General features: G+C 44.5%; 2 protein-coding genes across 17 annotated transcripts in view; one reads left to right on the forward strand and one right to left on the reverse strand.

Moving 5' to 3' along the window:
• Ppil3 (peptidylprolyl isomerase (cyclophilin)-like 3) lies at positions 1-14,599 on the reverse strand. Of its 15 annotated transcripts, none has more exons than NM_027351.3 (7): positions 14,340-14,494; positions 13,597-13,647; positions 11,533-11,607; positions 9,851-9,944; positions 7,352-7,419; positions 3,339-3,457; positions 1-338 (listed from the first exon to the last, which is right to left on the reverse strand). In NM_027351.3, the coding sequence occupies exons 2-7, from the start codon at positions 13,597-13,599 to the stop codon at positions 212-214; spliced, it is 486 nt and encodes a 161-aa protein (NP_081627.1). In that variant the 5' UTR covers positions 13,600-13,647; positions 14,340-14,494; the 3' UTR covers positions 1-211. The 15 variants fall into 15 exon arrangements, with proteins under 15 accessions (NP_081627.1, NP_001272756.1, NP_001272755.1 ...); NM_001285827.1 differs by having other exon boundaries at positions 14,154-14,494; NM_001285826.1 differs by having other exon boundaries at positions 13,819-14,494.
• Nif3l1 (Ngg1 interacting factor 3-like 1 (S. pombe)) overlaps positions 14,159-23,536 on the forward strand; it is a 17,126-nt gene continuing 7,748 nt past the window's right edge. Inside the window, exons 1-4 of one of the 2 annotated variants that reach the window (NM_022988.3) lie at positions 14,159-14,642; positions 16,642-17,097; positions 19,395-19,557; positions 21,097-21,223. In NM_022988.3, the coding sequence (NP_075364.2) occupies positions 16,665-17,097; positions 19,395-19,557; positions 21,097-21,223 (723 nt within the window). In that variant the 5' untranslated portion in view covers positions 14,159-14,642; positions 16,642-16,664. Of the gene's footprint in view, positions 14,698-16,641; positions 17,098-19,394; positions 19,558-21,096; positions 21,224-23,536 lie in introns of both variants that reach the window. The other variant, XM_006496186.2, reaches the window with a different exon arrangement.

The raw sequence follows: 23,536 nt of genomic DNA on the forward strand, positions 1-23,536 counted from the left end.
ATGTGATAAAAAAAAAAAGGCATGGCTTTCTATTTAAAGTGAACACACTGAACAACAGCAGTGGCAGAGAATATGCTCAGATGGGAGGGAAGCTACAGGGCTCCTACATGGAGCCCATTCCTGCAAACACCAGGAGAAGGAGAACTGGTTAAACCACAATGGGCGTGTTCCAGTGAAGTGTTCACCAAGTATCTGTCCAGGTCCATGACAGCTACTGAGCAAATGGGTTGGCATGAATAGTTATGTCCTTAATGTGTACATCATTAAGAGGTCTGTATGTCTTCTCATTTACTGGTAACTTCTCCAACTCATCCAAAGTCTCCAGACCATCTATTACCCTGAAATAGAAACAGCACAGCATGTAAAAAATCCCTCACTTGAAATATAAAGTATCTACAGCAATTACAGCCTTCAGAGGAGAGTGCGCTCCTCTGCCTTCCTTTACACTCATGTGGCCTGGTTGGATTGTGTGTCCTGGACCCAAGTGGCAAAGTGGAGCATAAAGGCTGGTCTCATGCACAAAAGACCAAGACAGTCCTGTGGCCCTGATTCAGGAGGCTTAGGACACACACCTCCCCAGGCCTTTCTCACGATAACTGGGTGACCTCAAGTACACGTGTACTTACTTGCTGCTTTGGTTTGGAACTTGAGTGTCCCTCAGAGGTCCACATGCTGAAGGTTTGGTCCCCAGTTTGGGGCTACTGGGAGGTGCACAAGCCTTTAAGGGCTAGGGCCGAGGGCTTGGGGAGATAGCTTCTGGGCAAGTGTGAGGGTGTGAGTTTAACCCTAGCATCTATAATCCCAGAGCTGGCTGAGTGGACACAGGAGGATCCCTGGGGCTTGCTGGCTAGCTGAAGCAGCTCCAGACCAGTGAGAGATTAAGGAAGACACCTGGTTTTCACACTCATGAACATTCTCATCTGTACACTTGAGCACGCACGCACCCACGGAGGTGGAGGAGACAGGGGTGGGGTGCATGGAGGGAGGTCTTTGTTTGGGTCATAGGGTTATGCCTTTTTTTTTTTTTGGTTTTTCAAGACAGGGTTTCTCTGTGTAGCCCTGGCTGTTGTGGAACTCACTCTGTAGACCAGGCTGGCCTCGAACTCAGAAATCTGCCTGCCTCTGCTTCCCGAGTGCTGGGATTAAAGACGTGTGCCACCACACCTGGCAGGGTTATGCTCTTAAGGGGAATTGTGGGACTGTATCTTTTCCTCTTTCTTTTGCTTCTTGGCCATGAAGTGAACAGCGTTGGTACACCACATGCTTCCATGATTCGCTAAACACGACAAAGCACTGGAACAAATCATCATGGACTGAAACTTGTACAATTGTGGGTCGAAGAAGCCTTATAGTTAAAAAAAAGAAAAAAGAAAAAAAAAAAAAAGAATAGAAACCATGGTTGGAATCTGAGCCAATGCAGTTACTGAGGGAAAATGGTGCTTCAATGCAATGCAAAGCAGGCATCAGGGTTTATATATGAACTTAAATTTTTATCTTATGTGTATGCATGTTTTGCCAGCACATATGCCTGTAAACCACATGTATGCAGTACCCCAGGAAGCCAGCCAGAAGAGGGTGTTAGTTCCCCAGGAACTGGGGTTACAGAGGTTGGAAGCTACTGTGTAGGTTCTGGGAATTGAACCCTGGTCCTGTGGAAGAGCAGCCAGTGCTTTTAACTTATGAGCCATTTCTCCAACTTCATGAAACGTGTACTTTAAAAACAAAAACCAAACAAAACAAACGAAACAGAGTTACATTTTGCATTTCCACTAAGCTACAGAAGAACATGGAAATGAGCAGCTAGGTTTAGTGCACTTGCTTAACCCCAGCACTTGGAAGGAGGAGGCAGAGGCAGGCGCTTATCTGTGAGTTCAAGGCCATCCTGATCTACATAGTGAGTTCCATGTCAGCTGGGGCTCCGCAGTGAGACCCTCGCTTAAACAAAACAAACACAAAATACAAGAGAAGCACGGAAGAAGAATTCCTGGAGGGGATAACCTCAACAACCACACCTTTTAAATGTACTCCTATGTCAAGACAATTAAGGTCTATAAATTGTCTTCTGGTCTATATGAAAACCAGAGAACTTCAGAAATTCTGAGCTTCTGCAAAAAAAAAAAATAAATAAATGGGGGCGCAGACTTGTAGGCCAGGAATCGAGACGATGAGGTCCTTAGGAAACCACAGAAAACTTATATGTTTTCTTTCCAGAAAAATGTGCGTAGAAATACAACTTCAAGTAGTTTAGGGTTCTAGAGAGAGCAAATTGGTTAAGGGCACTTGCTGCTCTTACCGAGGACCTGGGTTTGGTTCCCAGCACCACACGGCTGCTCACAGCTTCAGTTCTAAGGGACCCAAAACCCTCTTCTGACCTCCGCAGGTACCAGGCATGCACACAGTGAATATACATTCAATCATATAAATAAAATTGAGGAAAAAAAAAGCCCCTAAGAACCAAGTAATCCATGAACTAAAGGCTACCCTTTAGTTTTAGGGTGTTGGTCTGCACTTGTGAAGATGATTAGATGCCTTCAGCCTAATGCTCCAGTTGCTGCATTAATTATATGCTAAGCTAGACACAGGTGTTTGGAACTCATGTAAACAGAGGAGTGTCTAATTTTTAAACCTAACTTAACATCCAAACTTCTCAATAAAACTCTAGCCAAGCAAGGTGACTCTACCTGTTCATCTCAGCACAGGGAAGGCTGAGCCAGGAGGACCATTAGAGAGGAAAGTCTGGGCTACATTGTTTTAAAAATCTTGTTAAAACCAAACAAATATGTCCTGGTACTCCAGGGCCGTGTAGTTTTTTATTACTGAATGTGACAGACACATGTTGATGGATACATTTTACCTCCTAATGAATTATAAAAGTGGCTTTAAGGTTGAATGTTTATAACGCATAATTAAGCAAGAGCTGCCAAACAGCTCCTCGGATCTGATCAGGGACACTGTACACTGTACACCTCGGATCTGATCAGGTACACTGTACACTGTACACCTCGGATCTGATCAGGGACACTTCCCTGAAGGCACAGCTGAGAAACATCACCCACTCTACCTGCAGGCAAGGTGCGGCCACATCAACAAGTTCTAGACCTTTTGGGGAAGTTCTTTCTTTTTTAACTCTTTAAAAAAGGAGGAGGGAGAGGAGAAGGAGGGAGAGGAGGGAGAGGAAGGGAGGGAAGAAAGAAGGATAACTTCCTCAGGGGCTGATGGCTGATGACTGGGGTGTCCAGGGCGTTTAGTTGTGGAACTGGTCTTTCCAGTGTTAGCTATGCTGTGATCACACCATGCAAGAACGCCAACATGCCAAAGAAAGAGATGACAGCACTCACTTTCCAAACACTGTATATTTCATGTCCAAGTGTGGCTGCTTGCCATAGGTGATGAAGAACTGAGATCCATTGGTATTTGGGCCATTATTAGCCATAGATACAACACCTCGAACATTGTGCTAAAAAAGAAAAACCAAGGCATTAATTTGACTGTGCTGTTAACTGCAGATTCCAAAGGCAAACTGAACTCTCGGCTTACTCAATATTCAGGGGACTAAGACATGATTCCGCTTGCTTCTCTATTAGTATTAATCAAAATGTGCAGGCTATGTATTATCTGAATTACTAAAACCCAGCATATAATTTGCTTAAATAATTATCACATCCTCCAGTGCATCTCATTTTCATTTTGAAGAAGCAGTCACAGACACTTTTATTTCTGTGTATAACAGAAACAGTCCTTACTCTTTTTTTTTTTTAAAGATTTATTTATTTATTATATGTAAGTACACTGTAGCTGTCTTCAGACACTCCAGAAGAGGGGGTCAGATCTTGTTACAGATGGCTGTGAGCCACCTTGTGGTTGCTGGGATTTGAACTCAGGACCTTCGGAAGAGCAGTCGGGTGCTCTTACCCACTGAGCCATCTCACCAGCCCCAGTCCTTACTCTTATATTAAGGAATAGTGCACTACAATGAAAAAATAATCAGGCAGCAAACCCCAAATCCTCCAAATCTCTTCTCAAATACACTAGGCTAGCTTCTTAATCTGAAAAACAAGGGAGTTGGACCACTTCAAGATGCAGATGCTCACAAGAGTTGAGCAGATAGCAAACTAACAACTGAGCAGAGATAGAGCTGACAAGTTCAACAGTGTATCTCTCCTGCCCAAGAATTTCTTTTCTTTTTCTTTTTAAAAAAGATTTATTTATTTTATGTATATGAGCACACTGTCGATGTCTTCAGACACACCAGAAGAGGGCATCGGGACCCTCTACAGATGGTTGTGAGCCACCATGTGGTTGCTGGGATTTGAACTCAGGACCTCTGGGAGAGCACTCAGTGCTCTTAACTGCTGAGTCATCTCTCCAGCCCCCAGATTTCTTCTCTTAATGGTCATAAAGAATGCATCCTTGAGGGCTGGTGAGATGGCTCAGCGGTTAAGAGCGCCGACTGCTCTTCCAAAGGTACTGAGTTCAAATCCCAGCAACCACATGGTGGCTCACAACCATCCGTAACAAAATCTGATGCCCTCTTCTGGAGTGTCTGAATGTACTTACATATAATAAATAAATAAATAAAATATTAAAAAAAAAAAAAGAATGCATCCTTGAATCTTCCTCCATGGCCACTGAATCAATTTATTAGCCCAGGACTGGTTGACCTGAGGTCTCACCTAGTTCTATTATCATCAATACTACTAATTTATAAGGCATGGTAAAGAAGAATTGAAAGTATCTCACTAAAATAAATGAAGCTGTGCCATAAAGTGGTAGCCACTCAACAGCAGTAAAACATAGCTAACTGCTGATTAATCTAGCATTAGCTGTTGGTCAGGTGTCACTAGCTAGAAAAGCTAGGGAGGTGCAGTGTGCCACCACGCCCGGCCAGCTACATCTAAATAATACATTATTACATCGGTGACAGATGAGTACTGTTCAGGTGTGGTGGCACATGCCTAGAATCTTAGCATATGGGGAGCTGAGGTAGGAGTTCAAGACCCACCTGAGCCACACAGTACAAAGACTGCAGTATGCTTTGTCACTACTGAATATGCTAAAATGTCATTTGATAATTAATGGGCCTGTGTCCCTAGGAGTATGTCTACAAGATTGGAGTATATGTACAAGAGCTCCTCTGGCATATATAGATTGTGAACCTTGAATACCCATCACCAACTCATTTGATTCACCAACTCATTTGATTCATTCTGTAGTTGAGACTGGCCTTAGATGTCTGACCTTCCTGCCTCTCTCAACCTCTGGGATGCTGAAATTTCAGGTATCATCACCATGGCTTCATCTTGTTTCTCTAGGGACTGAGCCCAAGGCTTTCTACCTGCCAGTCAAGCATTCTATCCACTGAGCTACATCCCCAGGTCAGGAGAAAGATATAGCTTAGACTGGTCTCAAATTAGTAACCCTTCTGTCTTATTTTCTATTTATTTATTTATTTATTTATTTATTTATTATATGTAAGTACACTGTAGCTGTCTTCAGACACTCCAGAAGAGGGCATCAGATCTTGTTACAGATGGTTGTGAGCCACCATGTGGTTGCTGGGATTTGAACTTCGGACCTTCGGAAGAGCAGTCGGGTGCTCTTACCCACTGAGCCATCTCTCCAGCCCCCCTGTCTTATTTTCTTCAGCATTTGCTTATCAACATAGGTCACCAGATCTGGTGCTAGCCTTTAGGTATATGGCATGCACCTTTAATCCCAGCACTCGGGAGGCAGAGGCAGGGGGATCTCTGCGTTCAAGAGATCTGGTCTATAGAGCAAGTTTTAGGGCAGCCATAACTACATAAAGAAACCCTGTTTGAAAAACTAAAAAAAAAAAAAAGTTTATTTACTTTTTAATTTTTACAGTTTATGAGTGTTTTGCTTGAATCAATGTGTGTGTGTGTGTATCAGGAGTATGTAGTATCCGTAGAGGCCAAAACAGGGAGTTGGGTTCTCTGGAACTGGAGTTACAGATGTGAGGAGCTATGTGAATGTTGGGAGTTGAACCTGGGTCCTCTAGAAGGGCAGTCAGTGCCCTTAACCACTGAGACATCCTGCCAGCCCTAGTAACTGATTCTTCTCCTCCTCCTTCCTTTTTAAAGATTTACTTATTTTATGTATGTGAGTACATTGTCACTGTCTTCAGACACACCATTTTGAGCCACACCATGTGGTTGCAGGGAATTGAACTCAGGGCCTATGGAAGAGGAGTCAGTGTTCTTAACCACTGAACCATCTCTCCAGCTCCCTAGTAACTGATTCTTTATACGCACTTCTCAGTGCAAGTATGAAGTAAAGATAATACAGGCATATCCAAGTGTCTAATAGAGAAGTAGAAAAGTTGGCGCCGGGGCTGGGGATGTGGCTCATGATTAGTAATGCTCTCCCAGGACCCCAGTTAGGGTCCCAGCACCCATACCACACAGCTCACAACTAGCTGTTACTGCAGCTCTGCTGAACTCCAGGTCTCTGAGGCATCTGCACTCATGGGCACATAGTGACATTTTGAAACACGCACACACATAGATAATTAAAAATTGTGAAAATAAGTCTTCAAAAAATAAAAACAGAGAGTGATGATGGTTAATACTGCAACCCAGTCTTTCCTTCCCTCATCGAGAACGGCCGTGAGAGACCAGGCATGGAGGTGCACCCCTTTAATCCTAGCACTCGCAGTCAAAGCAGGCAGACCACCATGAGTTTGAGGCCAGCCAAGGCTACACAGATCTTCAAAAGGCCAGTGGCTCATGTCAGTTAACTCAAACTCCGTGGTGAGATGGTAAGCCCTTCCTATATGTCTTGCTAAATACTTTTTTTTTTTAAGATTTATTTATTTATTTTATGTGAGTACACTGTCACTCCCCTCAGATACACCAGACAAGGGCATCAGATCCCATTACAGATGGTTGTGAGCCACCATGTGGTTGCTGGGATTTGAACTCAGGACCTCTGAAGAGCCGTTGGTGCTCTTACCTGCTGAGCCATCTCCCCAGCCCCGAAATACTTCAAGTTGGACTCAAGGATAAGCTCTTTCATCCCAGTGCAGAGATGCATGACTCCAGAGCCAGTTTTAGCCAGGCTACAACTGTTGATTAGTTCAACTCTGACATCACCAAGTGTACAAACACTACAAGAAAGTATATTTATTTTATAATGATTTGAGATAGCCTTGGCTGTCCTGGAACTCACTGTGTAGACCAAACTGGCCTTGAACTCACAGAGATCCATCTGCTGTTGCCTCTCATGTGTAGGGACTAAGGGTGTGTACCACCACACCTAGCTCATGATGATATTGATGTGTGACATCATATATAAAAAGTTTTCAAGTGTAACTGGAATCACAGGGATATACCTTCAGATATTCACTGTATTCATCCTCAAACTTTTTGGCCCAGATGCTGCTACCTCCTCTTCCAGTACCTGTATAACAAGACAAGCAAGCCAAGTGGCATCTAATTAGCTTTCAAGGGGAACTCCATTATTCAAGTAGGAGGAGTGCTTTATTTGTTTTTGTTTTTTGGTGGTAGGGGGGTGTTTCGAGACAGGGTTTCTCTGTATAGCCCTGGCTGTCCTGGAACTCACTCTGTAGACCAGGCTGGCCTTGAACTAAAAAATCTGCCTGTCTCTGCCTCCCAAGTGCTGGGATTAAAGGTATGTGCCATGCTAGGCAAGTGCACTACCACAGAGGTAATCTCCAGCCCTAGCTGAACTTTTTAAATATAACTAAGTGTGTGTGTAAGAGAGAGAAATCGTTTAGAAGTTTGAACACAGGACTTGATGTATGCTATTCAAGTGTCTACCAATGAGTTACGTATCTCCAGCATTCCCATTTTTTTTTAAACTAATATTTTGAGGTAGAATTTCCTTAAGTTATCCTGGTTGACCGTGAACTTATAGTGCTCATGTTTCAGCCTTCCAAGTACCCAAGACAAGAGTCTGTTGTCTGTCATACACCAGCTGGCTTCTAGCAGCCTCATAACAAAGAGAAAACCCTCCTCATTAATACTGCTCATATTTTATAGCTATGGGCTAATACCTCCTTTTTCTAAAAAAAAAAAAAAAAAAAAAATTGCTGCTGGCTGAACCAAAAGCAAGTTCATTAATTTCTTAATGTATGATGGTGCATGCCTGCATTCCCAGCACCCATAAGGTAGAGAGGCAGGAGGATTGTTGAGTTTGAGGCAAATCTGGGTTATATGATGAAACCCTGTTTCATGGCTCAGCTGTTAAGAATACTTGCTGATTCACAGAATGCAGGAGCAGGTGGATCTCTTGTGAGTTTGAGGCTAATCTGGTCTACAGAAGTTGTTCCAGGATAGCCAGGGCTACACACAGAGAAACCCTGTGTCAAACAAAACAAAAATCCCCCCAAACCAAAAAGCAAACACTTGATGAGCTGCACAAGGAGGAGACAAGACCAAACTGCATGGGGAAATGTCCTTGAGGACTTAACCCTACACAAAGAACTACAGGGAATGGAGTAATGTGAGAGCAGGAAAGGTGTCCCCAGGAAGAGCACAGCAATCCGTTATCCACTGCCAACTGCTTAGCTTTGAAGACATACATACAGGTGACATGTATGTCTGACTCAACAGGTCACATCTAGGAATATATGTGTCTTAACAGGTTACAATGGCTGCGATGAAACACCATGACCAAAAGCAACTTGGGGTAGAGGAAATAGTTTCTCTCACTCACAATTCCATATAACAGTTCATCATCAAAAGCAGTGTGGGTAGCCGGGTGATGGTGGCGCACATCTTTAGTCCCAACACTCAGGAAGCAGAGGCAGAGAGATCTTTCTGAGTTTGAGGCCAGCCTGGCGTACAGATCGAGTTCCATGACAGCCAGGACTACACAGAGAAACCCTGTCTTGAAAAACCAAAAGAAATAAAATAAATAAAAAGATAAAAAAAGAGAGAGAGAAAAGGAAAAGCAGTGTGTTAAGGATTCAAGAAAGCTGGAGGCAGGAGCTGATGCAGATGCCATGGAGGGTGCTGCTTCTGTCTTGCTCAGTCTGCTTCCTTATAGAACCACAGGCCCTAGGATGGCCCCACCCACAATGGGCTGGGTCCTCCCACATCAATCACTGATTAAGAAAATACCCTACAAGTCTTGCCTACAGCCTGATGTTAACATTTTGTTAGCAACAAGTGAGGCTCCCTCTTCTCTGATGACTCTAGCTCAGGGTTTCTCAGCCTACCTAATGCTAAGATCCTTTAATACAGTCCCACATATTGTGGTGACCCCTAACTATAAAATTACTTTTGTTGCTACTTCACAACCAATTTTGCTACTGTTAGAAATCTTAATGTAGGTATCTGTGTTTTCCAATGGTCTTAAGCAATCCCCATGAAAACTTCACCTAGAAAAGGGCTGTGACCCACAGGTTGAGAACCACTGCTCTATGTTGTATCAAGTTGACATAAAATTAACAGGGACAATATGTACAAAAACATATATCCATGCAATGACAACTGATGCAAAAGGACTCCATGAGTTTGAAGGAGATCAAAGATGGGTGAGTACATTGGAAGGTTTGGAGGGGCTGAAGGGGAGGGAGAAATGCTGTAACAAAGAAAGAACACTGCTTTTACAAAGGACCTGGGTTCAGTTCAGTTTCCAGAATGCCAATGTTGGCTCAGGAGTCACCAGGTATGCATGTAGAGTCCTTGCACACATGCAGGTAAAACTCTTAAAAGTAAATATATCTTTGAAACAAATTCCTAAACTTTTCTGCTATTGTCAAAGTAGTCCTGTTATAAGGCACTTTATTTTTCAACTATTTTACACATCTCTTTTTCATATGCTATATCCAATTTTCCTAATTTCAGTTAGTGGACAAACTTACCTGTTGGATCTCCTGTTTGAACCATGAAGCCCTTGATATTTCTATGAAACACACAGCCGTTGTAGTAATTACTGGCACAAAGAGCCAAGAAATTCTGAAGAGAATAAAAACAGTGATTGAGAAATAGCTTGGGAAGAAACATATTTGAAATAAAGGTCCAGTTATGGTCACTGAAAACACTATTGTAGCACATTTAACTACGACTGTTAGGATCAGCTCTTGGGATAAAATAGTCAGGTTTCAGCTGGTCCCAGGAGCCCTGCATGCTCCGCCCTGCACTCTCTGCAGCTTAAGGCATTCTGCTCTTTTGCAGTCACTTAACTTGCTGCTCGTCTTCATTCACAGCTGGAGTGAATGAGGGCAGTGACTGTCCCTTGCTCGTCACTGTTCCCTAGACATGGCTGGATAGCCTTTTAACAAATAATTGCATGAATGAAAAATAGTTGACTCTTCTTCCTTTTATCCTTGTCATTTCAACAGATTAAGTAGTCAAAGTTTCTGAAAACAAATGAGGCAAAAGAAGAAAAAAAGATACTGGATACTTGATGGTTACAGGAGAAGCACCTACCTATTTATATTTCCTTTGTATGTGTGGTGCACCTGTGGTGTGTACACGCATGTGTGAGGTAAGCGAGCCTTTGTGCATAAGCAGAAGCAAGAGAAAGTTGAGAATCCCTCTGAGACAGGGTCTCTCACTGAACCTGGAGCTGGCTACTGTCCAGGAAGCCCCAGGAGTCCTCTTGTCTTTGTCCCACCCCCTGGCACTGGGATTACAGGCCAGTGTGACCACACCCAGTATTCTCTATGGATTCTGGGAATTTGAACTCTGTTCTTTATGCTTGCATAGCAAACACTCTTCTCTGCTGAGTAATTGCCCCAGTCTCATCCTCCTTTCTCTTATTTAACTCTGACACCAGACAGACCTGAAATTAGGATAAGCTTTTCCTGACAGTGGGTTCACAGAAATTTTATTTATTTAAATAATTCAATTTCAAAAGGCACTGTGTAAAAATTATTCTTATATTATTCGATTGCTGATTTCTCTGCCCCCATATCTGCCTGCAATCCTGACATGGCATCGTAATGCTTATTCTAAGAATCTCTGGTCTCAGTGTGGTGTAAACATCGCTCTCCATTTATTCTCTAATTTGTCCATAAAAGCTGGTCAGCCAATGGCTGAGCAGAGGAGAGAACAGGGCTGGACTTCTGATCCCAGCCAGGGGAGCAGGAGAGACAGAGGAGAAGAGGATTCACTGCGAGGAGACGGTTGAGGCGACACCATGGGAACACGCCTGGAGCAGAGATCCAGACCAATACTGAGATGAAAGTGGCTTGGGGATTTGAGCTGGGAGGTAGCCATATTAGTTTAGAGGACTAAAATGGATTATACAGCTCAGCTATTGTGCCATAAAGCTTGATTAAATAAATCTTCTGCCTCATTTATTTGGGAGCCAGTCAGGATAAAGAAAGAACTGTCATCCTGTTATATTAGTGTGTTTATGTTGTTGTTTTGTTTGTTTTAAGGACAGGTCTCACTCTGTAGCTCTGTCTGGCTTAGAACTCACTCTGTAGACCAGGCTGGCCTCGAACTCAAGAGATCCACTAGACTCTGCTTCCTGAGTGCTGGGATTAAAGTCATGTACTACCTCATTACTTGAATTTTAATATGCAATGATACTCACCTCACATGTTTTGGGTGTTCTCTCACAGAAGACTTCTATCTTGATATCTCCCACATCTGTATGCAGTGTCACAGACTAAAAGAAGGAGAATATGAAAACAAGAGATATTTCTTCCAGTAACTATAGGTTCTGTATTATTTCTTTGACTGGATATTCAAGTTGGCAATCTGATTAAAGACATTAAAGATGGCTTGTTCACATAAAGCAGCTCTAATAGATAAGTCGCACTTATTTCTCCAAATTAATTTCAATAGCAGGAAGAACATCTCTTGAAGACGTATACAGATGAAAAGCGGCATCTCTGCTAAATTCTAGATGCAAACATTGTAGTAGAAATAATTAGTTTTACCTTGAATTTTTCATGAGTTGAGAACAATGGTTACACCTATTCCTAATTTTTATGTCTCAACATCACAAATATTTAACTGAAAAAATGTTAATAAGTTGATGTTTTCCAAACAGTTTCCACTATTTCTTTTGGGTAGTTTGACTTTAAGGAAATGGGCTAAAAAAGCAATTACTTCATTTACTAAAGACAACAATCCAAATTTGTCGGCATTTCCAAGACCTACTGGCCACAGTGCTTTCTCGAAGGCCTCTTCCTTTTCTTGTGGTATCTGTTGCTTGGGACCTTTACTTGTTATCCACATCTTTACCTCAGAGATGAAGAAAACTATTTGGAGGCTTCCCCTCACCCCTCCCCCCTTTTTTTGAGTCAAATCTTGCTGTGCAGCCAGGGTTGCAGCAGGAGCAGTCTTCCTGCCCCAGCTCCTGTGCCTGTCTTCTTCTTCTTCTTTTTTTTTTTTTAAATATTTTTTATTATTACGTATTTTCCTCAATTATATTTAGAATGCTATCCCAAAAGTCCCCCATATCCCCCCCCCCACTTCCCTACCCACCCATTCCCATTTTTTGGCCTTGGCATTCCCCTGTACTGGGGTATATAAAGTTTGCGTGTCCAATGGGCCTCTCTTTCCAGTGATGGCCGACTAGGCCATCTTTTGATACATATGCAGCTAGAGTCAAGAGCTCCGGGGTACTGGTTAGTTCATAATGTTGTTGCACCTACAGGGTTGCAGATCTCTTTAGCTCCTTGGATACTTTCTCTAGCTCCTCCATTGGGGGCCCTGTGCTCCATCCAATAGCTGACTGTGAGCATCTACTTATGTGTTTGCTAGGCCCCGGCCTAGTCTCACAAGAGACAGCTATATCAGGGTCCTTTCAGCAAAATCTTGCTAGTGTATGCATGTGCCTGTCTTCTTACAACAGTGTCCCGCAGTGAGTGGGCCAGGGTGGAGGTGAGTGGGGTGCTTCAGTGGACACAGGAGCTACACTCCCTGCTATTCTACCTGTGCTGCTCATCTCTGCGGGGAAAGGGCACACTGTTTGCTCGTTTATTTCCTTTTGTGTCTTTTAATGAAAGGTCTGAGACTGCGACGGCCTATAGAGGCTGGGAGCAAGGTTACCTCCTGAGTGCTGGGACCACACCAGCAGGGTAACGTTGTAATGATCATGTCCACTTGTTTATTCTACTTTGTTCCCTCTATACTGGTACACACAGTCTCTCCCTCGCCACATCCCCTCCCTTCCCCTCTCCTTCCTTATCCTAGGAACGCACTCTGCCACTGAGCTACACACTCACTATCCTGTCTGACTTCCTCCAAAAAAATATTCATTAAAAATTAAAAAACAGCCAGTCGTGGAGGCACATGCCTTTAATCCTAGCACTTGGGAGGCAGAGACAGGCGGATTTCTGAGTTTGAGGCCAGCCTGGTCTACAGAGTGAGTTCCACGACAGCAAGGGCTACACAGAGAAACCCTGTCTCAAAAAACCAAAACACACACACACACACACACACACACACACACACACAAATTAAAAACCATGTAATGGGCGGCTGAGAGGGCAGGCTTGGCAGGTACCAGGACTTGTTGCTTTTGCAGCAGGGCCTGTTCAGTTCCCAGCACCCACATCTGCTTGTGTCTCCAGCTCCAGGGAACCCAAAGGGGTTAGAAACAAGCAACCAACCACCCAGTTAGAATAATTCTATGATACATACTCACCATTTTCCTTCTTGATGGTTCTAGGAAGCACTGTTTAATTTTTCAAATCTCCTACAAGAGAGAGGAATTAGTTCACTTTACCCTATCAAGTTCCCACCATACTTGTTCATCTTTATGGTAGATTTACAACGAAAAGCTTAGACTAGCATCCTCTAAATGAAAATCCTATCATAAAAGTGTTGATCCTACCCAATGCAACAAGCCACCCCAGTGCGCACTTACTTTACTCATTTTCTTCAAGGCTTTCTGCAAGGGAGGCATAGCCCCACCTCCAGGTCTAGTGCTCTAGATAGGCACTTGGAGCTCCCTTTACCCGGGACACCTACTTTACTTAAGACGTCTGTACAATACATTTCTATACTTCACACTTTTGTTTTGTTTTTTCCCAAACGCCACATCTTGCTAACTTATCAATCGTATTTAAAAGTCCCAGGAATACCATCTCCAGCCCGAGAGTTCACCACGAGGATCCCAAGAAATAAATTTGCACCAACGTGGGGCGCAGCAGGCGTTTGAGTGCACGGAGAAAAGGATAAAAGCCTTTCCCCCACACTCACCCACTGCGCTCAGCACCACTGCTGCGGGAACGGAAAAGCCTCAACTACAAGGGCCGGCATGCCTGCGGGTTCCAAAGGCGTGTCTGTGCGCCACAGAAGTGAAGCCCGGAGCCCTCCGCAGGGGACGCCCTACTCTCCCGTCAGTCTCTCCTCATCACACCGACTAGGACTCGGAGGACCACGCACCTCACCCCTCGGCCCCTGAGAGCTCTACCCACAACCTCACTAAGAAGCAGAACCCGCTGTCGCCCAGCAACTTCATACAGCGGCCTGGAGTGGGAAGCAGAACGCACAGGACCAATTCCGCCCAACTTCACACAGCGGCCTGGAGTCGGAAGCAGAACGCACAGGACAACTTCCGCCCAACTTCACACAGCGGCCTGGAGTCGGAAGCAGAACGCACAGGACCACTTCTGCCCAACTCTTTCCACAAAGCCAGGAGCTTCAGAGCAGAGCGGAAGTGATACACTGAAAGAGCTTCTGCGACTGGTGAGTTGTGAACCACTGAAGGGCTCGCGGGGGCTGTCTGTTCTTCTCGCTGGAGGTGCACATCGGGCTGGCTGTGGTGACTGCAGAGGGCCGGGGGAACATGAATATAGAAGGAGAGGTTGCAGATGAAAACTGCCTTGCTGCAGGAGGGGTGAGGGTGCTGACTCCAGGAATAAAGGCTATGCCACGCGGCCCTTGATTATTCTGGAAAAGGTCTTGAGCCATGCGTAAATGAAAGAAAAACCACACGCAAGTGCAAAGAGAGCTCTCGTGTAATTGAAAAATAGCAAGTGGCTGTTCAGAGGGCTAAAGATCATGTAGATTGACAATGGATATTCCCATCTCTCCATTGTACGGCAGCTCCAGCCCATTCAAATAATGCTTTAAATGTGTCTGTACTGTGAGCACATTGTCCGAGAAAAACACCGGGACGTGGTCGTGTCATCTCACAATAGAAGTTTATTGTATAACAAGAAAGCCACAAGTTACATCAGTCTCGTTGGTAGCTTGTTACAGGATGTTTGGTCACACTGTGAACCCCCGAGATTGTGTTATTTACCGATGGTGGGTGGGAGGAACCTTTCTAGTTGTGGTGTGCCCTTAGCACACATCTTTAATCTCAAACAATGAAGGTAAAATTAGTTTGTAGAAGGAAGCATCCATGTTTGAAAGTGATGTCTAATTGAATGGCAGACAAAGTGAGGAATCAGAGAAAGATTTGACAGAATAGGATATGCCCAGCTCTCTCCAGAACAGGGAGAAAAGATGGGCTACTTAAGGGGTAGTGCAGAGAGAGACTGGGGGCAGTTTTTACTGGGACAGTTATATATAGAGAGGATGCAGATAGAGAAAACAAGCTATGCATAAGTGAAGACAGACTGAGCCAAAGAACAAGAAGCAGCCAGAAGATTAGAGAGGATTGTCAGGCTTAGTTTGAGGCCATGCAGAACCATTCAGTCAGAGGCTGAGAGAGAAGCCAGATGAATCAGGCAGCTTGGAGAGGAGTTTGAGCCAGAACAGCTGAGTTGAACCAGCCAGCCAGCGCAAGCTCAGAAAGAACTAGAAAGGGTGAGCTTATTCGGCAGTAATTCTCAGAGTCTGAAAACATAATAGGCCTAGATAAGATTGTATGGAGGCTATAAGCTTCCAGAACTAGGCCTAGCTTAGCAGAGAGATGGGAGACGACAATTATACCAGGTGAATAAAAGATACTTTTACAATACCTGTTTGAGGCAAACACATTTCCTTTATTCAATTCTATTAACTCTCAGATTGCACATCACACTGTTTTGAGTTGTTTTGGTTCTTTGGTGACACTACTCTCCCACCATTCAGTGCACAGCCATGGAATATGTGGGTAGGGGCCCAGTGCTTTTCCTCTCTGTTTCTCTGTGTAGCAGTTGACGTGTGTTCAGGGGCAGCAGTTCTGGCCTTTTCTTGCCTTGGCTCTGTGCGTTTGTGGAGTGACCTGTCTGCCTCAGTTCTTGCTCGTGCTGCCCTAGAACTGACTGTATAGCTGAGGCTGGCTTACCCTCTACCTCCCTTGTGCTGGGATCACAGATGTGTGCCGCCACACCCAGTGGTGCTGGGGACCAAACCCTTGTGCATGGTAGCTAAGCACTCTACCAACTCAGCTACAGCTTAGCCTCTTGAATGTGTTAGTTTTATTCTGTCTACGTGAATATCTTGGAGTGTGGGTTTGTGCGTTTGTGTGCAGCAGAGATACAGGGTGTAAGGTTGAAGCAGTGGTGGGCAGAGCAGGGAAGGTGTAAGAGGGGCTGAGCATTTATATTGCGTCATACTCTGCTAGGTGATATACTAATGCCTTTGAAGAAAATGAAGAGGTCAGATGACTTGGCCGAGCCCACCATGCTGCAGGGTGGCAGGGCCACTGTTTGACTCTGGGTCAGTGGTGAGAGCTGTTTTACTCACGTGCTTTATGCCTCACAGTGCAGAGGTGAACGGTATATAAATACCATTTCCTGGGTTGTGATTTCAGGCACCCTTCTCCCTGGTTTCCGTATGCTGTCATCGGCACACCTAGTCCCTACAAGTGTGCAACGTGCCCAGTCGTGGATCTGCAGGTCTTCCCGTTCCTTCATGGATCTGAAGGCTCTTCTCTCGTCCTTGAATGACTTTGCATCCCTCTCATTTGCTGAGAGCTGGGACAATGTGGGATTACTGGTGGAGCCAAGCCCACCCCATACTGTAAATACACTCTTCCTGACCAATGACCTGACGGAGGAGGTCATGGACGAGGCTCTGCAAAAGAAGGCAGACTTCATTCTCTCCTACCATCCACCTATTTTCCGGCCCATGAAGCACATAACTTGGAAAACCTGGAAGGAGTGTCTCGTGATCCGGGCTCTGGAGAACAGAGTCGCTGTCTACTCTCCCCACACAGCCTATGATGCGGCACCCCAGGGAGTCAACAGCTGGTTGGCCAAAGGGCTTGGTGAGAAAACTCTTGTCCTTCATATTTAATGATTTCCCTGCAAATACTTGGAAATTTTAGAATGTCTTCCTAATAAAGTCGCAATTGTGTTAAGGGGCAACAGGTTTTTCTATTTTTATATAATATTAAAAATGACGTGTTGCTTAAATTTGGTAATTGAGTTTCGTTTGAAGATGTATTTTATTTTTATATCTGTCGAATCTTTTGTCTGCTTGTATGTAAGTGCACCACATGTGTGCAGTGCCCACATAAGCCAGAAGAGAGTGTCAGGTCCACTAGAGCTGGAGCTAGAGCCTTGTGAGTCACCATGTGGGTGCCGGAAATTGAACCCAGGTCTTCTGCAAGAGCAACTAGTGCTCTCTGTGACTGAACCAGCTCTCCAGCCCAAGCTTCATTTGAAAAAAATGAACGATTTGTTGGGGCTGGAGAATTGGCTCAGCTCTTAGACCTCTGTCTGGGTTTCCAGCATGCACATGGAGCCTCACAACCACCGGTTAACTCCAGTCCCAGGGGAAGCAGCGCCCTCTTCTGACCCCTATAGATACATACATGCAGGCAAAACATTCAGACATTTATAAGTAATAAAATAAATCTGAACAAAATCATTTAAGAAAAAAAAGAAAACTGAAACATTGTAAGTTAGGCTTGGTGTGGTATAAGCTTATACTCTTAATCGTGCAGGAAGTCGGATCAGGAAGCGCTTGAGGTCAAGCTATGTAGCCAGACACTTTATCATCCCACCAGAGCATAAACAAAAGGAAACAAACCATGGAACGTTTTTGTGGCTTTGCTGCAGGGTCTCATGTAGCTCAGGCTGGCCTTCAACTCTATAGAGGACTGTCCTACTTTGCTTTCTGTTGCTGTGATAAACACCATGACCCAACACGCCTTGAGAAGAGGAGTTTGTTTCACCTTCTGGTTACGGTCCATCATGAAGCAAAGTCAGGCCAGGAACTGAAGTTGAGGCCACAGAGGAGCACTGCTTACTGCTTTGCCCCTTAGGACTTGCTCAGCTTGCTTTCTTAGACAACCCAGGACCGCCCTCCTCTTCAGAGTCCTAGGTCCTCCCACATCAATCCTTAATCAAGACTGACTTACCTACAGGCAATGTGACGGGAAGCGTTTTTGTTTCAATTGAGGTCTCCTTTTCCCAGATGACCCCGGCTTGTGTCAAGCTGACAAAAACTAACCAGAACAGGGAGGATAATGTGTTAGCTTCAGTGAGAAAGCAGAGCGTGAGTCTTCATTGCTGGACGGGCTTCACCGTTAAGTTATTAACAAAGAGGTGTCGGCATTCCAGGCCTCAGCTGCTGGCATCCTCAGGATGTGCTTGCTAGGTTAGTTATGTAGCCATCAAGCTTTCTGGCTGGCTTGTTGTTGCCTTGGCTTTGTTTACTTCTGTTATTATTGTGTGAGTGTGGGAGCACAAAATTCAGGACTTGATTCCCTTCCCACACCATGGGCTTCTGGAACTGAACTCAGTAGGCCTGTGTGATAAGTCCCTTATCCAGTGAGCTGGCTCGCTGCCCTCCCCCACCTTACTGCTAGAAGGAGCTTACTTTGTAGTCTCGTCTGCTCTCAAGCTTGAAGTCCTCCCGTTTTCCAGAGTTAGAGTTAGAGGCATGTTACCCATAGACAGGTAGCCTCGGGATCTCACAGCATGCTTCCACCCAGCACAGTGAAGGAGTTTGGCATCATTTAGCTTAATTTGGTACTCATTTGGGGCTAAGGCAACTTTTTGTTGTTGTTGTTGTTGTTGTTGTTGTTGTTTTCTGCAGTCTCACTCTGTAGCCTTGGCTGACTTGGAACTTAACTAGTAGACCAGGCCGGTCTTAAACTCAGAGAGACCCATGGGCCTCTGCCTTCCCAGTGCTGGGATTAAAGGAATGCACCACCACACCTGGCCTGGACTGAAACCTTTATAACAAGATGGTCATTATAAATGTATTCAGCATAAAAGTATTTGTTGTGATCTGTACTTTGTTTTAGATGAGTAGATTGGCCAAACTGTGAATAATTAAAAAACAAAACAAAACAATTTTTTTGATTCAATTTTTTTGTCCAATTTTCCTGAAATATGAATCTTTGGGAAAGTAAGTGTGAAAATAGATTTTTGTATGTCCAGATCCAATCTAGATTATCGTGATAGGTAATGAGCATCTAAGGCGTATGTATGTATGTTTTGTATATAAACATGAAAATGAGTTCTGAGACGTTTCATAGATTTTACTGGTAGTAGTTAATATCTAATTCTAAAGCACTACAAAGGCTTGATCTCCACACAATTTTTTCTTTAGGAACTTGCACTACCAGGCCCATCCACCCTTCCAGAGCTCCAGACTACCCCACAGAGGGAGCTCACCGACTAGAATTCAGTGTGAACCGCAGCCAAGACCTGGACAAAGTCATGTCTACACTGAGAGGGGTTGGAGGTGTCTCTGTCACTTCTTTTCCTGCCAGGTACGTGATATGTTCCTCTGGTTTACAAACCTGTTTTTTCCTTTTTTTTTTTTTTTTTTGGTGTGCGTATTTATATGGACAAGTGCATACCATAGTACATGTGTGGTGGTCACAGCTTGGGGAAGTGGTTGTCTCCTTCTACTGCATGGGTTCCAAAGGCTGACCTCATGCAGGCTTGGCAGGAAGTTCCTCACCGACCCATTTCTCTGCCTCTTCTCTGCTTCTCTGTTTGTTTGCTTTAATTGTTTTGTTTTGTTTTGTTTGACACAGGGTCTCATAATGCCGGCTGGCTGCAAACTCCTGGCCTTGCCTGCAGGTGTTGGGGAACAGGTGTGAGCTACTACTCCTGGCTCTATTTCTTTTTAAATTTTATTTGTTTATGTGTATGGGTATCTTGTCTGTACTCATGTCTGTGTGTGCCTGGGGCCTGAGGAGGCCAGGTCAGTGGATCTGCTGAAGCTGGAGACACAGCAGTCACGTGCTATTACCTGCCGAGCTGCCCCTGCAGCCCTACATAAAGCATCTTTAACCGCTTTGTCTTGCTGACAGAGGATTGTTTTTACTTTAAAGGATGTAGACAGAGCCAAGTGATGTGTTACTGGAAACGTGATCAGTTTCCAGTGAAGCAGTGATTCCCACGCTCTTGAAATGAGGAACAAGTGAGAAGGCCCCTGTCGAGGCCCATTACTTGCTCATTTAGAGGTAGGGTAGGAGGTGCTCTTTCTGAATTCATTCTAATTCCATGGAAGCATCAGGAAAGATAAGGACTGGAGTATTATCAGTGGTAGAGCACATGCCCATGTCCTGTGGGGGGCCCTGATGATTCCAGGCACCAACCAAACCAAAAAAAAGGGGATGGTAGTGAGATGGCTTAATGGGTAAAGTACCTGTTGCCAGATCTGATGCCTTGAGGTCAGTCCTTGGGACCCACACTCTGGAAGCAGAAAATCAACTCCTGTAAGCTGTCCTTCACCCTCCATATGCCATAGTCCAAATGCACATGCCACCCTACAGACACACACACACACACACTAAATAAATAAATAAAATATTCAAAATCTAAATAATCGTTTCCTGTGTTTGCAGAGAACTGCACACTTCTGCTGCTTTAATGAGACAGGGTCTTACTTTGTAGCCCACACTGGTGTCAAACTTCTGATGCTTTTGCCTTGGCCTTCCAAGTATTAGGATATAGGCATGTGTCATCCTGCTCAGCTGAGAAGTAGGTATCCATACAGACTTACATTTAAGGAAATACAGTTTTGTTTTGCACATTGTTTGGTTTCATTTTATTTATTTTTTGATTGATTGAGACAAGTTCTCACTATATATCTCTGACACTTCTGGAACTCACTATGTAGACCAGGTTGGCCTCAAATTAACAGAGATTGCCTACCTCTGTCCCCTGGCTGTCCTGGAACTCATTCTGTAGACCAGGCTGGCCTTGAACTCAGAAATCCGCCTGCCTCTGCCTAGGTGTGCGCCACCTCGCCCGGCCAGGTTATACTTTTATCCTAATCAGAACTGACTGTTTTCTAGGTGTGATGGTGAAGAGCAAACCCGGATCAGCCTGAATTGTACTCAGAAGACTTTGATGCAGGTGCTAGCCTTTCTTTCCCAGGACAGACAACTTTATCAGAAAACTGAAATTCTTTCATTGGAGAAGGTAAAAAAGAATTCGTCCTGCCCGCATGTTGTTGTGTGTCTTAACAACTGGCATGCAGAGACTGCATGTGTTTAATGTATGAATGTTTGTGGACTGCATTACAGTTGTGTTGTGCTGCAATTCATTTGTGTCTTAGTTAGGGTTTTACTGCTGTGAATGGACACCATCACCAACTTTTTTTTTTTTTTTCTTGATTTTCGAGACAGGGTTTCTCTGTGTAGCCCTGGCTCTCCTGGAACTCACTCTGTAGACCAGGTTGGCTTGGAACTCAGAAATCCGCCTGCCTCTGCCTCCCGAGTGCTGGGACTAAAGGTGTGCGCCACCACTGCCCGGCACCAAGGCAACTCTTTTTTTTTTTTTTTTTAAAGATTTATTTATTTATTATATGTAAGTATACTGTAGCTGTCTTCAGACACCAGAAGAGGGAGTCAGATCTCATTACAGATGGTTGTGAGCCACCATGTGGTTGCTGGGATTTGAACTCTGGACCTTCGGAAGAGCAGTCGGGTGCTCTTACCCACTGAGCCATCTCACCAGCCCCAAGGCAACTCTTATAAGGACAACATTTAATTGGGGCTGGCTTACAGGTTCAGAGGTTCAGTCCATTATCATCAAGGCGGGAACATGGCAGCATCTAGGCAGGCATGGTGCAGGAGAAGCTGAGAGTTTACATCTTCATCTGAAGGCTGCTAGTAGAATACTGACTCCCAGGCAGCTAGGACAAGGGTTTTAAAGCCCACACCAACAAGGCCACATCTCCCAACAGTGCCATTCCCTGGACCAAGCATATACAAACCATCACAATTTGTAAACTGTTAAGTAAAACAGTCATTGAGGGCCGGTAAGATGGCTCAATTGGTAAAGGTGATTGTGGTACAAGTCTAGCAACCTGAGTTTGGTCCATAGAACTTAGAGATGCGCGCACACACACACACACAATCAATATGGTGAGGACACATTCCTGGAAGCTACTGTGTCTTAGTCAGGGTTTGTATTCCTGCACAAAACATCATGACCACGAAGCAAGGGTTTATTCAGCTTACACTTCCACATTGCTGTTGACCACCAAAGGAAGTCAGGACAGTAATTCATACAGGGCAGAAACTTACAGGCAGGAACTGATGAAGAGGCCATGAGAGATGCTGCTTAGTGCCTTGCTTCCCCCTGGTTTGCTCAGCCTGCTTTCTTACAGAACCCAGGACTACCAGCCCAGGGATGGCACCACCCACAATGGGCCTTCCCACCTTTGATCACTAATTGAGAAAATGCCTTACAGCTGAATCTCATAGAGGCATTTCCTCAAGGGAGGCTCCTTCTCTGTGATAACTCCTGCTTGTGTCAAGTTGACACAAAACCAGCCAGTACATATTGTGATTTCTAGGACTAGGAAGCTATCGGAACTTACTACTTTTAGACTGGGATGTTCACTACCCTTCTGTGTTAGTTCCTTTGCTATTGCGGATCCCATCTTGACCCATAAGTAGAAAGCAGAGAAGGAACACTGGGAGTGGCTTGAGTCTTTTGAAACCTCAGAGCCTTCCCCCAGTGACCTCCTCTAACCAGGCCACACCTCCTAATCCTTCCTAAACAGTGTCACAACTAGGGACCAAGTATTCAGATATGAGCAGGGCTATATTCACTCACACCACTTCTTGCCCCCTCATAGGCTCATGGCCATGTAGTCAGGAAAAATGAATTTAGTCCAACTTCTGAAGTTCCCATAGTCTTTCATAGTCTCAGTACTCTTTAAAAGTCCAGTGTTTAGTGTCTCTTCTGAGACTCAAGGCAATCTTTTCATTGTGATCCCTTGTGAAATCAAAAGTAAATTCCATATTTTCAAAACACAATAGAAAATACATTACTATTCTTAAAAGGAGGAAGGAGGGCATAGGAAGGAAATACTGGACCAAGCCAGAATGAGACCTGTCAGGGCAAACTCCCAAATCCTGTAGCTCCATGTCTGGTGTTACAGGGCCTAAGCTGCTTTTCCTCTATGGCTTTGCTGACTGCAACACAGTTCTTGTTGATCCCACCAGTCAAGAATAAGACCACAGCCACAGTTTTTGAGCCACATTTGAAGCAAACTTTATTGAATACTGGCTAGGACAGTGGCACTGGCCAGGTCCATACCTGGGTTCCCAGAGAATGGCCATGAGTTATGATAGAGACGTATTAAGGCACAGGGCGTATTACCCCACAGGACTGATGTGCTCTCTGCCTTCATCCACTTGCGGCGAGCATGCATCCTGACTTACTTCCTGCCTATGTACTTCTTCCTGTACGTGATCAAGTACATCCTCTGTAGTTGGGGAA

The sequence above is a fragment of the Mus musculus genome, chromosome 1, assembly GCF_000001635.26.
Source record: "Mus musculus strain C57BL/6J chromosome 1, GRCm38.p6 C57BL/6J".
Lineage (NCBI taxonomy): Eukaryota > Metazoa > Chordata > Mammalia > Rodentia > Muridae > Mus > Mus musculus.